The following is a 14792-nucleotide window of genomic DNA, read 5'->3' on the forward strand; positions in this document are numbered from 1 at the left end:
TACTTCATGGCTTATGGTATGCTTCTATACTGCCTGATACCAATGAGTCACAAGGGGTAAAATATTAAATGTCTTTTACGTTTTTTTCGAAGAGTTGTTATAGACAGAGAAAGCTTTAGGTGCCCTGAGGTTCAATACAAATGCATTTTAAAAAGTACTTTATACATATACCAAGAAATGCTTTCACTTCCATATTTAAATGTTCCTATTTGTGCTGTTGTATTTTATATAGTAAAATCTTTCATACAGCACTTACTTTTTTGTCTTCATTGTATTTATGGAAAATTTCCTGTGCTCTTTCTTCACCACCATCGGTAAACAACATAATAATCTTATTGCAGTTAGCTCTAGAGACACTGTGCTGTAGGAGACAGAAACAGAAGGGGGGGTTATTTCAAGCCATAAGGTATAGCAACTGTTATGTTTGATGGCTTTCAGATCAACATGGTAACTACTTTACCATGGTAATGGCAAAACTTCCAAAGTCTTAGGACTTCGTTTAATACCGCCTCTTCTGAATGAAAAATAAAATAAACCCCAAACAAAACCATTTTTCTGTTTAATAAGACTTAAATATGACTCATTTCAGACCTGGCCCAACACCGAAGAATGTGAGTCTGGAGGTTCCTCTGACTTCCAACAACACAAGGAAAGCTTTTTAGCTCATACCCATCACATCAACTGCCCCCACAGCATTCCTCTACAGATGTTCTGCACAAGACTTGTACAGTGAGGGTATCTAAACATTTTTATTCTTCTCTTTTCTCATCCTTATTTTTTTCCTTTTTCTTACTGTCCTGTGGAAACTATGGAACAATGACCTTCTAATGAATTACTGAACATGGGCTTTTTGGATGCTGGACTCCTGCTCACAGAATCTATCAACCTCACTGACCATGTAATTGAAAAGTCTGATTATTTAGGAATCCTATAGGTACATCTAAAAACTCTACCTGATAATATTAGATTTTTGTTTTGCATTTGCTATTTTTGTCCCATTTCCTTAAAATAAGCTCCATCTTTCACTTATTTAATACTTTCCTGGTTTTGTTTGTTTATACATTATATATATATAAAAACAATGTGGTGAACTGTGATCAATGTATATTAATACATTGAAATGAAAAACATTTAGGGAAGTATCTTAGAATCACATTTACAAAATATGTTGCACCTAACATATGGCTGCCTAAATTATGAAGATCTCTGCACCATTGCTTTTCTAATAAGATTGAAACTCTGAGACGAAAAACTAAGCATGTTCCATTGTTTTTGGAGAGCAAGCCTGGAATAGAGAGTTGAGAAGAAGCCCCTCTGATTCCTAAGTCAGCAGTCAAAGTAACAAGCAAAGACACAGAGAAAAATGCAGTGTGTTGTGCAAAGGAATAAAAAGATTGTTCCACAGCCACAACATCATAAAGATGAATATGAATTTTGTCTCCTTATGAAGGGTCCCAAAGGCTTCTCTTTTGGCATTTGTCTTGTTCCCCTATCCCTTAGAAGTTAAGAATCTAGTCTAAGCAAATTGTTCATTAATTTTACAGCAAACATTCCTTGTCCTCTGTGTTGCATACAAATGGCCCTAGTCAGCCAGATCTTAGTACTTCTGAGTAGTTAGATGTGACGGAGTAAAATCTTTAGAGTTTCAGTAAAATAAATTCTAATTCCCTTTCCACAAGCCTGAATTTGGCTATATGAATTTACTACAAACTCAGGAAAATAAATAGGAGAGTCGTCCTTACAAAGTGCCCAGTTCCCCCCTGCTTTAGTTTTTGTGGCTAGATAGTGACTAACTTTCACCTGGCTGCTCAGGTGAGATGATCCCACTCCTGTTAGCCACTTTTCATCCTACTCTCTGATCTGATTCCTTGTTCTTCTGTAATAAAGAAACCAAAACACCAAAGCCAGACTTCAGACATTAGCCAATATTCCTAAATACTGTATCTCCATGGTTCTACAATAATCCCAGACAACTGAACTGCAAAAAATGTATTTGCCATCACTATATCGATATATGAATAATTATTCCTCACAGTGTGATTTGTATTAGTAGTTCAACATTCAGTAAATAGCTACTTATTTAATAATTTGAAAAAAAACAAAAGGGACCAAAAGGAATGCAGAATTGCCATTACAACACGTCTTTCCTGCATGCTCCCTGCCAATTGTACAAAGATGGAGAGATACTGGCTCAGGGAGTGATTATAAGTGATTTTGCAAAGTCGATGGAATAATTTTGTTATTTTTCTGAATAGCTTCCCTCAGCAGTCCAACGGATGGCTTTGCTTCCCATCACAGACCACAGCTGAAGAGCAATGTGTTCCCAGCTTCCCCGGGAAAAAAAAATCTCTCTTTTTAGCTGAAACCACAGAAAAATACAAGTTGGAACTAAGTCTGTGCATTCCTTTTTAGCCCTTTCTTGCACTTGATAAAGGCCTTTTTTTTTGATTCCCCAAACAAACAAGACATTATACATTTTGTACTGTGCCTAAAACTGCTTTTGGTTTAGACATGTTTCACATCTCTAAAATTAACTCATTCAGTGGTTTGTCAGGATTATACTTCATCGCATGAGACTTTAGGAATGTATTTTTCTTACGATGAGCCTCATGCGCTGAGGAAGGAAGGGTAAACAAAATAAAAAATCAACTACACAAGCAGAGATGATTTTGAGATAATTTTTTAATAAATTGCAGTTATTATGGTAGGGAGGAAAAAAATCTTGAATTGCTGAAGCTGAAATATTATTATTTTCAAAGAAACAGCAAGTCAATATAACAATAATGGGAAAATAGTGCATAAAAATGATGGAATCTAGAATACTGATAACTGCTTGAATTAGTATGTTGAAAAAAACTGTAGTGTCTATTTCCATCTAGCAACACAACAGACAGTATTTTTCCCATGGCACAAGTGAAATATTACTTTGTTATTTGGGAAAATTGTTTGAAATAACTGTCATCCAGAAACAATACCCACAAAATTATCATCAAAATTTAAGCTGTTAAAAAATACTCCATTTCCATGGATCTTAAAGCAACTGGACTGTTTTAATTCAAAAATATACAACTGGAAACTGTTTCAAAGCATACTTTTTTATTATTTGTTTAAGCCTGTATTGTATCATCCGGTTGTATTGTCTTGTCACCAGAATCTAACACTAACTCCAACATCAGCCTTTACTCTTCCTGCAAAACGGATTAGCCAATATCTGGAGAAGATGATAATATTACTATAACTAACTTAGTGCAATCTCTTAATTCCCCTTGATATACATACCCACAATGTCCAGCCACAATGTACAGGCTCAAAGAGATAATACAAGGCTAATTGCAACTCTGCTTCCAGTCAAGAAAGACAGTCCCAGTATGAGACTGATCTCCCATTATTTTTATCAGTAGTATTTTTAGTCCTAGAAACAAGTCTAGTTTGACTCTTCCCCTGTGTTCATGTCTTTTTAATGCTACCTGTATGCAAAGCACATGTATAATGCTGCACCAAATGTGATACACAATGTTAATCAACTATAAATGTTATAAGGAACATACTTGGCAAAATTTCTCATGTCTTCCTGGCTCTCCCTGAAGAATATGGCAAAATATGCAAAAAAAGGGGGAAATGCCCTTAAATCTAGTCAGAAAGTCCATCAGCCTTTAACATTCTGTTTGCAGTTTTATATAAACATCAGCAGAGGGCAGCCTCTACTATAACGTAGGTAGTAATCTACTGAGAAAATACCCTTGAAAACATTGTATTTTCCTCCATCAAAATCTTACTAGATTAGGACTTTTTTAAAACCAGCTCTAGCCCTAAAATGCATATATACATAGAGGCCTAAGATCCAATAGCAGGGAAGTGCTCTGAAGTCCAGAATCTAGCAGATCAGGGAAAAGAATTAAACATTTGTATACTGAGAGACACCACTGATACTTAAAAAAACATAAAATAAAAATAACATAATTCATGTACTTTTAAACTAGATCCTTAAGTCCTGTAAATTGGTATAGCTTTGTTAACACTAAAACCAAGATCCAATAGGCAGTCCTTATGAAGGTCATGAGTAGGAAAAAATTATTAAAGCAACTACATAAAGTACTACAAAATACTAATAAAACCCCAACATTTGTGGTAAATTGGAAACATTCATGCTGCTCAGAAAGCTAGTGCTTAGACTAGAATTAGAAAGATTTTAAATTAGAAAGTACAATGTAATTAAAACATGGAAATAATGCATTTAATTTTAAAGGATTTTTTTTTTATATACATGACAAACAGAAATTTATTAGAATACTCTCAGGGGCCTAATATTCCTCTATTAACTAAGTCGTTTGCTCCCCTCTGTCCTACTCAAGCCATGGTCAACTATTTATGACTTGTAATAGGCATAAATCCGTAGGTTAACTAAGCATTGCTGGAAGATACTATGGTAAAATTGAAATAATAACACTGTAACATGGAGCCTTCCCTTTTAATATTACCTGCAAACCAACCACTACCACAGCTATCTGCCAACTGAGAATCACATGGTAAATGAAAATCTAGCTGAATGAAACATCCCAAATCTTAGCAACCTGCTGAGGGATCTGCAAACAAAAAGACATATTCTTGAAATAAATTTACTTGCAAATAAAAGTTTGCCCTTCCACTTAGTTAAACAATGGAGGAGAGTGCAGTGGCCATATGAACATTCAGGTTCTCCTTCACTTTACAGCAGAAAGAGACAGCTTTCATACTTACATTTAGGAGCTGCTCAAATGCATAGCTAAAGCCTTTTTTGTAATCAGTGATTCCTTTAGCAGAGATTTTATAGACAGCTTCTTTCAGCTTCTTCTTGTTCCTCACATTAGCTTGGACAAGATGATTAAAACAACTGACATTCTGAGCATTATTGTTAAACTGCAAAATAAAGAAAATGGTATTAAAGACAGTTAAATCTGTTTTCTAGGTAGTGAAGTAGTAAAGGATAATCTTTTCTTAACCCATAAGATAAAGATGTCATATAGATTTTAATTTCCACCATTCTATGATTCTATGATATATCTTACAGTTATAAACAAAGGAAGCACATGAGAGTATAGCTGTAAATAGGGGGATATTATTAATGATAACACAACTTGTATATTGAGAACACATATATTTGTGCTTGTTTATCCACATATGTAAAGACTACTGCCTGAAGCACTCATTTATATGAGATTCTGGTACTATTTAAAAACATACATATAATTTAACATGCAAAATGTCTGCACAAATATAAATCAATTTATCATCACTTTAAAATTTGTCTATGTATAAATATACATTCATCCATGTATGAGTACAAAAAAAATATATCTATCCTGGTAGAGAAGGATGTACATCTGAGTAATGCTTTGCATGAGTTGTCTTTCTCTCTGAGACGTTTGTGTGGTTTCTGTGATATAGAAGAAATTGCAGTACACAGCTCATTAGAAAAACAACCCCCCAACAAGTCTTCAGAACCCAGGCAGCTCAAAGAAGCAAGTGGAGAAGCCCAACATAAACAGGCTGCAGGAATACGATGGTGAGGCACTGGAATGGGCTGCCCAGGGGAGCTGTGAATGCTCCATCCCTGGCAGTGTTCAAGGCCAGGTTGGAAAGAGCCTTGGGTGATATGGTCTAGTATGAGGTGCCCCTGCCCATGGCAGGGTGTTGGAACTTGATGATCTCAAGATCCTTTCCAACCCAAACCATTCTATGATTCTATGATGCAGAATTCCATCTCACTTTTTAGCTACCTGCGTATCTATCTAAAGTCAGAGATCAGACTTAATGCTGCAGCATGTATAATTCTAACTGTAGTTTTGAATGAGTGTGTATTACTGCACATAATCTGAGTTTAACACTATTTGAATAAAAATCTCCTTTTAACTCCAACCCCATGATTTTTATTTAAGATACTCTTGACTAATATCACTAAAACCATTTTCTTGGCAAATTTTTAAATTGTTTTATCAATCCAGATTTTTTGCATAAGCTTTTTTCCTCACTGGCAAAAAAAATGGACAAAAAACCTGCAAAATTCCACCTCAGTAAAGGCACTAAAATCCAGACATCCTAATTTGCATTTTATCTGAAAACAGATTATTATAGGTCTTCAGTGAAAGTAAATGTAAACGTAATTTTAGGTTGTCAACCTGGTGTGAAGCCTGAAAGTAACTTAGAAATCAGCCTTGTTGACTTAAGTCTCAATACTGCTAATTAGTTCAATAGCACTGTACAGAAGATAAGGTAAATAAGGTCACAGATTTCAGTAACTGCTCAGACTACTTACATGTTTAAACTAAATCACTAAGTATCACAAAGTACAGAGAACTGCTATCAGCAGCAAATATCAACTTGCATTGTAATTATAGGACAATTACAATGAACGGAACTTAAAAGAATGAAGGGATTGATAATACCAAACCATTTTTATTAATGCATAATAATTCAATTCCAGTTAATAGGATGTTTAGGAAGAACAGATACTTTTCCATGTTCTGGAATCAGATCCATACAGATGTGCACTTCTTGGGACCAATCAAAGAAATTTTTATCAAACATCCACTTTAATCAATGAGACTTCTGCTATCGATGGGGCAAGTGCATAACTGCAAATATTGTACAGCTTATGGATGAGATGACTGACAGAAAACTCCATCATCCTCAGCAGAAGGCTTAGCCTCATCTATATTGCAACTGTGGGGGTTTTGGCTGTAAGTGAGCAAATCCAGGCACATTATGAGAGCATTTGCTCTGCTGGATTCTTACTTGGAGGTTCACATGTAATTTTTTCCTCCTGCAAAAAGGATGTGTCAAAGTGCCCCACGAATTAGGGACTTTAAAGCATGTATTTGACTGCCTCATCTTCTACTATCATTATTGTGCCACAACACACTCCTGCATGTATATATATAGAACCTAAACAAGAAAACCCACTATTTCAATTTTAAACATTAAGTAGTTCACAACTAAACCTTGTCATCTTCATATTGTATTGATTTTTCTAGGGAGTTTATTTTTGCCCATTCCACATGAGTTAATATTGTCTTTTGGTGAGATGTGCGTACTTTTATGCTATAGTTGTTTTTCGTATTAGGTAAAAAATTGTATTAATTCTTGCTAGACAGAATATACTATGAGAACACCAAAATAAGAATCTTCATATATCTTTCTCAATAAAGACAGTTATTATTCTGTCCTAGTTTTATAGCTCTGGTCCCAGGTGATTGAGAGTTGTGGGAGCAAGTTATTCTCAAATGACTTTATGTAAATTTTTCTGTAAAAAAAAATTTCTTTCTGTAAATTTTCCCTCTTTCTATCAATATGCAGATCCTCATGTGTCACAAGGGGTCAACTTTTTCCAAAAGCATACAAAAGAATGAACAATTGCTTTAATTTTGAAAAATCAAACATTATATTTGACAAGTGTTCTACAGAAGAGTCAGGCATATTGAATAATGTGACTAAAGTTGCTTATTTTTTTTAATATTCTATTTATCAGGGCTTTAATTTTCCTAACACTACAACTATCATTATAGAATCTTGTAACTTAATTATTTATAGTAACAAAAGTATGAAAACAGGCTGAGATAATCAATATGAAAAATATTTTCCAGTTCTCCCAGTATTACAATGAAAACTTCACTTTAAAAATAAATGGACACATGGAACTGGATTACACATAAAGAATTTTTAAACTTGAATATTCCTTTAATTTACGTCATATTTCCTAGAAAGCAATATTTTCATAGGACCAAACCTCTGCTTTGATTAAATGTAAAACCTCCATCTGAATCCTAATATTAGATGTGCCATCCCTAGAAACATTTCAGGCCAGGCTGGATGTGGTTCTGGGCAACCCAATTTAGATGAAGACGTCCCTGCTTATTGCAGGGGGGTTGGACTATATGACCTTTTACGGTCCCTTCCATCCCAAACTATTCTATGATTCTATTATTTCCACTGCATGATTTTAAATCCATTATCTTTTAGACAGGTTCTTTCCCCAGCCTCAAACAAATTACAGTCATTCATTTTTTCCATTTCCCCTCAATATCATGTGATGATTTTTATTTCCTGTACTTAAGCAGCACCTTTACGTTTGTTTCAGTTTTTAAGCAAAACCATAAAATCATCACACAAATGAAATCAATTTGCTTTGATGCCAAACACTGACACACTCAGCGGTGCTTCTTAGAGAAGTTTTGTACAGAAGTAACCAACGGATCCCAGATGATTACTAGGTACATTAATCCTGTGGGAATGTAAACAGTATTGTGCTGTGTAATTATGTCAGCTTGTCTTGGCCTAATTTTATTGCCTTCTGCAAACTACTGATGTAAGTAGTTCTGCTCTACAGAAGCCAATTTCACCAGAAAAGTATAGAGTGGAAACATGGCTCTGCTTAACCAATGACATGATATGTAAACTATTTAATGATCTAATATAAAAGTAAGTGTAAGTTAAATCTCATGGACAGAGTATGCCTTGTCTTGGGCTATAGCAAACCATGGTTTAGGTGTTCAAGTGGAAATTTAGTGACAAGTGAAAATTTCTCCCTGAAATGACACTAATATTAAACTGCAACTCTGAATTGCTTGCTAGCAGTCCTGCAAATGTATCATGATAATTATGTCCATGAAGGTCAGGTATCTAGCATATGGATCAGCAATTATGGATACAAAAATGATGTTTTAAAAATTGACAGGAATACTGGCTCAAACTGCTTAAGCACTTAACAGCTCTACTGTATTACACTTACACATGATGCAAACTAAAAGAGGGGCAAAGATCAAAGCATCTGCATCTGTAGATTGACAAATACTGATGGAAAATGAAGGATAGAAATAACACATTTGTAGAACGGAGAATTACATCAACCAAAGTCTGCAAATGGTGTGATTTAATTAAGAAAATACATGAGCCAGCTGTTTTCAAATACATCAGTCAGCGTTAATGTTAATGCCAGGCAACAGATCAGATGAGAAGAGATTTTGATTAGATAAGGGAATCAGTAGATGGAACAATAATTCTCCAAAATGAACATTTCCGTTTTCTTTTTAGGAGGTGAAGGCAAGTCTGAAGGTTGAAATGTGACTGATAAAAATGTTCAAGAGAGGGGAACAAGATTCAGGGCTACTACATTTAATAAATTGGAACTCCAGTAAAATACTGGAGTAACTGAAGAATATCAAGTGCAAAAGCCTTCAGATCTTCGTTAAAACTAACTTTTCATAGTTTTTTTAATATATAAGCATTTTGTTCTTTAGCCAGGTAACTATGTGACAAATACAAGGACCATTCACAATTTTGAATTAGCCAAATTAAGCCAGCTTTCAGTTACACTCATCCAAAATATAATAGTGATAGTGGCACTGGAATGTTTCACACATTAAGATACCAAAACCCAAAAAGCTGCAATAAGTCTTTAACAATTACTGGTTACATTACCTGTCTCCTAAGAACAATAATAATGCTCATTTAAGTTTGGATGATTACTTGGAAAATCAGTTAACAATATACTGAATCATTTAATATTTAACTGAAGAAAGAACATATAAGATTCCAAAAGTCAGTTGCCACTTCAGGTAGTTCATGTTCTTAAAACAGCAAATCCTATCAAAGGTGTAATGTTAAAGTAATTACAATCCATACTTTATTGAATAAAATACTCCCAATGCATCTATATGGAATATGTCAGTTGGATAATTACTGGACTGACATTTCCCCCTAATTATTGTAGTAAAGATAAATATATGTCACAAAAAATGCTACTGTGGTAGAAAAAACATAGATGTGATTTGCATATCATGCCATGGGCTCTGTGAATCACTTGCAAAACAACAGATGACATTTGGAAGCAAACCATTCAATTGTTGAAGTCTAAAGCCACCCTATACACTATGTCACCACCAGTGACAGCTTCTAATTCTTCGACTATGATAAAAGTTTATTATCTATCTAAGCTATAATATGAGGGGCTTGCAATAAAACACTTGGAAAGCATGGAAAACAAGATAACATTAGCTTTTTATTTTCAAGTATCATATAGTATTAATATAGTTAAATTTGACTTGCAATTATAAAGAAAGGTATGGGATCTAGACTTATTTTTCACTAAATTATTCCTCACTACCTTATTTATTTAGATCTTTTTGCAGTCTCTGCCTTTTGAGATCTCCCAGAACGATCTCCAGTTCTGAGGAAATTAAGACCTTCTATTCACAGGTTTGGGTAGGAATACCAAAGCCTATTACTGCAGCAGAGAAAGTGTTAGAGAAATTCATCTAGTCGACCTCAAACCATCAGTTTAGCCACATATGGCACAACTCAATTCAACTCAATACAACACTGAACAAAGGGATTTGAGTTTAATGATGCTTGTACCATGTCATTCTGGAGAAGTTCAGAAGAGAAATACTAATTTGACAGTCTTACAAGGACTTTGCCTTTACCCTCTGCTTGCAAAAACAGTGGAAAATTATACAAAACTTCAGTGAAATATCTAAATGCTAGCAACTTTTCCCCTCCCTTAGGTAGTTACACTGAGCTGTGGGCTCGTCCAGACACATGGAACTCTGCAATCCGTAACACAAAAGTTAAAAATGTTGAACAAGTGAAGGGTTGTCATTCTGAAACCTTCTGATTCCAGAATAGTTACTTTTGCATTGCTAAACGCTTCCTTTTTTCCAGAGTCTCAACATGGAAATCCTTCATTAACATTATTAAAACTCCTACTACAACACCAGGATATTAGAGCATTCAAAGGGGAGTGAAAGAGATGTTGATTTATTTCCTATCAGTTCCAACTCTAACCACTCTGTGGATATAATGGTAAATAAAAAACCCAAACAAATAATAGGCCCTACAGACAGGTGTCTTCATTAAGAGGACATTATAAAACAAAACAAGAAGGAGAGAACCTCATGGAAAAGGCTAGAAATGGGATGTAAAGGGACTGCATTTGGGTTAATATATTACCTGCTGACAGATACAAACTGGCTTGTCTATGGGGAAATATTTTTATAGATCTGCCTTTCACAGATACCAGCTGACCTGTCCCCAGCTGACATGCTTAAGGAAGTAACACATAGCATGTAACTCCCAGGGACATCCACACTTTAGCACCAAGACATTTTGAAACATTACGGATTTCCTCAGACTCCTTGTGAAATAGCTCAGAACTGTTCTTATGTTATTGGTGAGAAAAATGAAGCAACAAAGAAAACAAGTAAGTCTAATGAAAAGGCATGACCAGAAGCTTTATTCTCAATTCCCTACTACTAGAGCAGCAGAATGTTTTTTCCCTTTCTGCAACCAACTCCAAGTCCTCAAATTTGCACCTTAACTTGACATTAATTATTTTGCAACATGCCATTAACACCACAAGGTCAAATATGACACAAATTCTTACAGCATGAATTCTCATTAAACAGTTTACCACTTAAACTTCTTCAAAATATACAGAAAGCTAATGTAATTCATTTTGAAGACTACAGCACTGCGGGGGAAAAATCTCTGGTTTCACAGGCAATGCATAGATCGATAAATATTTCAAATTATCTTCTGTATATCCATCTATCCCCTCTCTATATATCTAAAAATATTTCCATCTCCTGAGAGGTATAAGGGATATAAATCTGAAATCCAATGTCAGTCATTCTTTTGGCAAGTGTAGGAAGTTATTTAAATACAAATACAACCTTTCAATTGATTATGCTTCTTTTATAAAAGGAAACCAAAAGCATCCCCTTCATTTCACTGTCTTAAGAATTCACATATATATAATGATGGTAAAGCAAGCAGGGATTGAAACCAGCAGCATAAAATATACATAAATAAAGAGTAACACCTTGAGGCAATCTAGTGGGAGGTGCCACTGCCCATGGCAGGGCAGTTGGAACTGGATGATCTTACGGTCTTTTCCAACCCAAACCATTCTACGATTCTATGAGACTATGGTTAATTTATCTTGATCAGAAAGTGCTTCTTACTGTTTCTGGCAATCAGCAACTTTTTTTTTCTGCTGTATCTGATATATTCATACATATACATGTATATATATTTATATAAAAATATGTTAATGTCGAGATATGTGCTTAATAGTTTGTGTGGTGTGCCTAGAAAGCTGTGTTCAGTCAACATTTAGCAAAGTCTATCTTGACAAAGCACTGATCTACTGAGGAAAACCAAAATTCTCAAAAATAATAGCAATAAGTTTATGCAAATCCTCGGGAAAAGAAATTGAGAAAAGCAGCGCTGGCTCCACAGTTTACTTTAAAAAGCACAAAATCTGCTGTAAAACATCTCATTACTAGAGAATGCAACAACATACATCAAAACCAGTAAGTCAATCAAACCTTTTAAAACAATTCCACGTTTTAGTCACTAGGTGGCACGAAAACAACAAAGTTGAACTGGTCCTATAAATTTTTCTTGAAATGGGAAATTTTATACTTCTGGTAGAGGTTGTTGGCACTTTCTGTGACTGCTGTACATTTCTTATTTCAACTAAACCAATAAAATACTCTTGTGCGCCAACTGAGTGAAGAAGCAAGCAGGAATACTGAAATCCAGACTTCCTCCTTACAGAAAAATTTTCACGTTAAACACAAAAGGTCCCAGCTCCATGAGGATGAAGATTTATTTTTTCCATACAAAGGATTCATATTACCAAAACAGGCATCTCAATTTCCACAGCCTTCCAAACTGTATTTGCAATACTATCACTGAAAAGCTGTAAACCAACTTCCAATCTAAATCTTTTTCTGCATCTCCAAATCTGTAGAAGTGATAATATTCTGATTGAATATTGTTTAATATCAAATCTGTTTAAAAATTCAGATTTACCCAACCATCATTACCTGCTGCCTACTCTTCTTCACACATCCCATTTATTTTGCTAACATAAGAATGTTTAATCAGAATCTCCTGAAATTATGCTTCTAAGCTAAAACCCCAAAATTCCTAAAAACACCACTAAAAAAATACCCTTCCGAAACTTCCCGGCACTAAATGAGACCCTGCCTTGAACTGTAGGCAAAATGTGTATCTTTAAATATTCATAAACATTTATCCTTTACGGAAAAATTACATAAATTCAAACAAAACAGTAATTCATATATTTAAATTTGCTATAAAAGACAAAACGTGTATATTTAAAATACCAAGATCATTATGGAATACTGAAAACTGAGGATAAAATAGTCAGCTTACTGAAGACCTAATCATATGCTATCGGTGCTGACTTTCAATCTGCTGAGGTTTGTCACTATGCTACTTCTACCTCATGGCTAAATCAGTTTAGTGACCCAGTTGTATCTACATGTATTAAATGAGCAATAGTGAAATAGATCTGATTTCACCAGGCTTTAATCTTGCAGCTAAATCCGGATTTGCTGTTTTATTTTCCTTTTTTTCCTGCCGCATTAGGCTTGGTAATAGGATTTTAGGGTTAATCCCAAGAATAACTGAATCTTGAATAAGGCCAGTTAGAACCTGCATTTCAGCAGCAAGAAGATATAAATATTTATCACACCCCATTTAAAGAACAGAAAAAAAAGTAATTTGCAAAGTTTTATTCCCATGTAGATCTCAGTACCCAGAAAATTTGAGGCAGCTCAAGCAATAAAGGTTTCTTATTTGACATGCCAAAGAAATAATACCTGGTATTAAAGTTCAGCATTCATATCTTGCTATAGAATAATTGTTTTCTCCTATCCTATGACTTACATACAGATAGCCTTCAGGTGTACAGTACAACCCTATGTATAGACTGTAGAGAAAATACAAAACCCTTGTTCTAGTAGCTCCGAAAGAGCATACCTGCATTTCTTAAGTTGTATTGCAAGTACAGGATGAAATAAAATTAGGTTTTTATGCTAATTTACACCATTGGCATTTCCCCAGATTTAAAATGTACCGCTTTTCATTTTGAAATGTAAATGCATTTGAGTGTATTATAGATCAGAGGTATATCAGACTATAGATCAGCAGTGTTCAACAACAGTAAAGCTGTTAGATCACAAAATATCTGCTGAAAAAAAACACTCTATCATGACAGAAGATAAATGTTTGGGAAAAGATCAAATACTACGCCAAAATCTGTTCTCAGTCAACTTTGTTAACCTTTCTAACCAACATGATTATCTCACATAAATCAATGCAATGCTACCACTGAGCACAAAAGGATTAATGTTCAGACCATAAAGTAAGATGCTGCGCTGTAAATCTCAGAGCTACCACAAGGAATGTCCGCACAGGCTGAAAAATGGATTAGCTCAGCAAGATGAACTCATTTATGACCACTTCATGATGCTGTGGCTAAGTTAGTATGTATTATTTACATCAGATCATGTGTTTCTAGAAAGTTCAGCACTGTAAACTTTAGCATCTCCCAAAGAAAGCTGGCTAATGTGAATGACTGCACTCCTGTAGCTCTGCAGTATTGCAGTTCACTATACGGCACTGCTGCCTACCTAGACACACTCTAGGAGAGAGCTGTAACAAAAGGAAACTTTCTAGAAAATTGTTTGGTAGGCTTCTTTTATTATCACTTGACTTCATTCAGTGAAACTCAAGTTGTTTAGAACATGAAATACCCTTGGCCAATCACAGAATATCTCAAATTGGAAGGGACCCATAAGGATCTTCAAATCCAACTCCCTGCTTCTTGCAGAACTACCTGAAACTAAACTGTATGACTATGAACATCATCCAGACACTCCTTGAACTCTGACAGGCGTGGTGCTATGACCACTTCTGACCATTCTCTCAGTGAAGAACCTTTT

General features: G+C 34.9%; 1 protein-coding gene across 1 annotated transcript in view; it reads right to left on the reverse strand.

The window, feature by feature from the left end:
- Positions 1-14792, reverse strand: part of CACNA2D1 (calcium voltage-gated channel auxiliary subunit alpha2delta 1) — a gene marked incomplete at its 5' end in the record, with an annotated part of 176474 nt that overhangs the window by 75822 nt on the left and 85860 nt on the right. Inside the window, 2 exons of the mRNA XM_061366389.1 lie at positions 257-361; positions 4738-4896. Of these exons, the coding sequence (XP_061222373.1) occupies positions 257-361; positions 4738-4896 (264 nt within the window). The remainder of the gene's footprint in view (positions 1-256; positions 362-4737; positions 4897-14792) is intronic.

The sequence above is a fragment of the Neopsephotus bourkii genome, unplaced genomic scaffold (assembly GCF_033783945.1).
Source record: "Neopsephotus bourkii isolate Nb327-2 ecotype Australia unplaced genomic scaffold, CSIRO-AGI_Nbou_v1 NB_1328, whole genome shotgun sequence".
Classification (NCBI taxonomy): Eukaryota; Metazoa; Chordata; class Aves; order Psittaciformes; family Psittacidae; genus Neopsephotus; species Neopsephotus bourkii.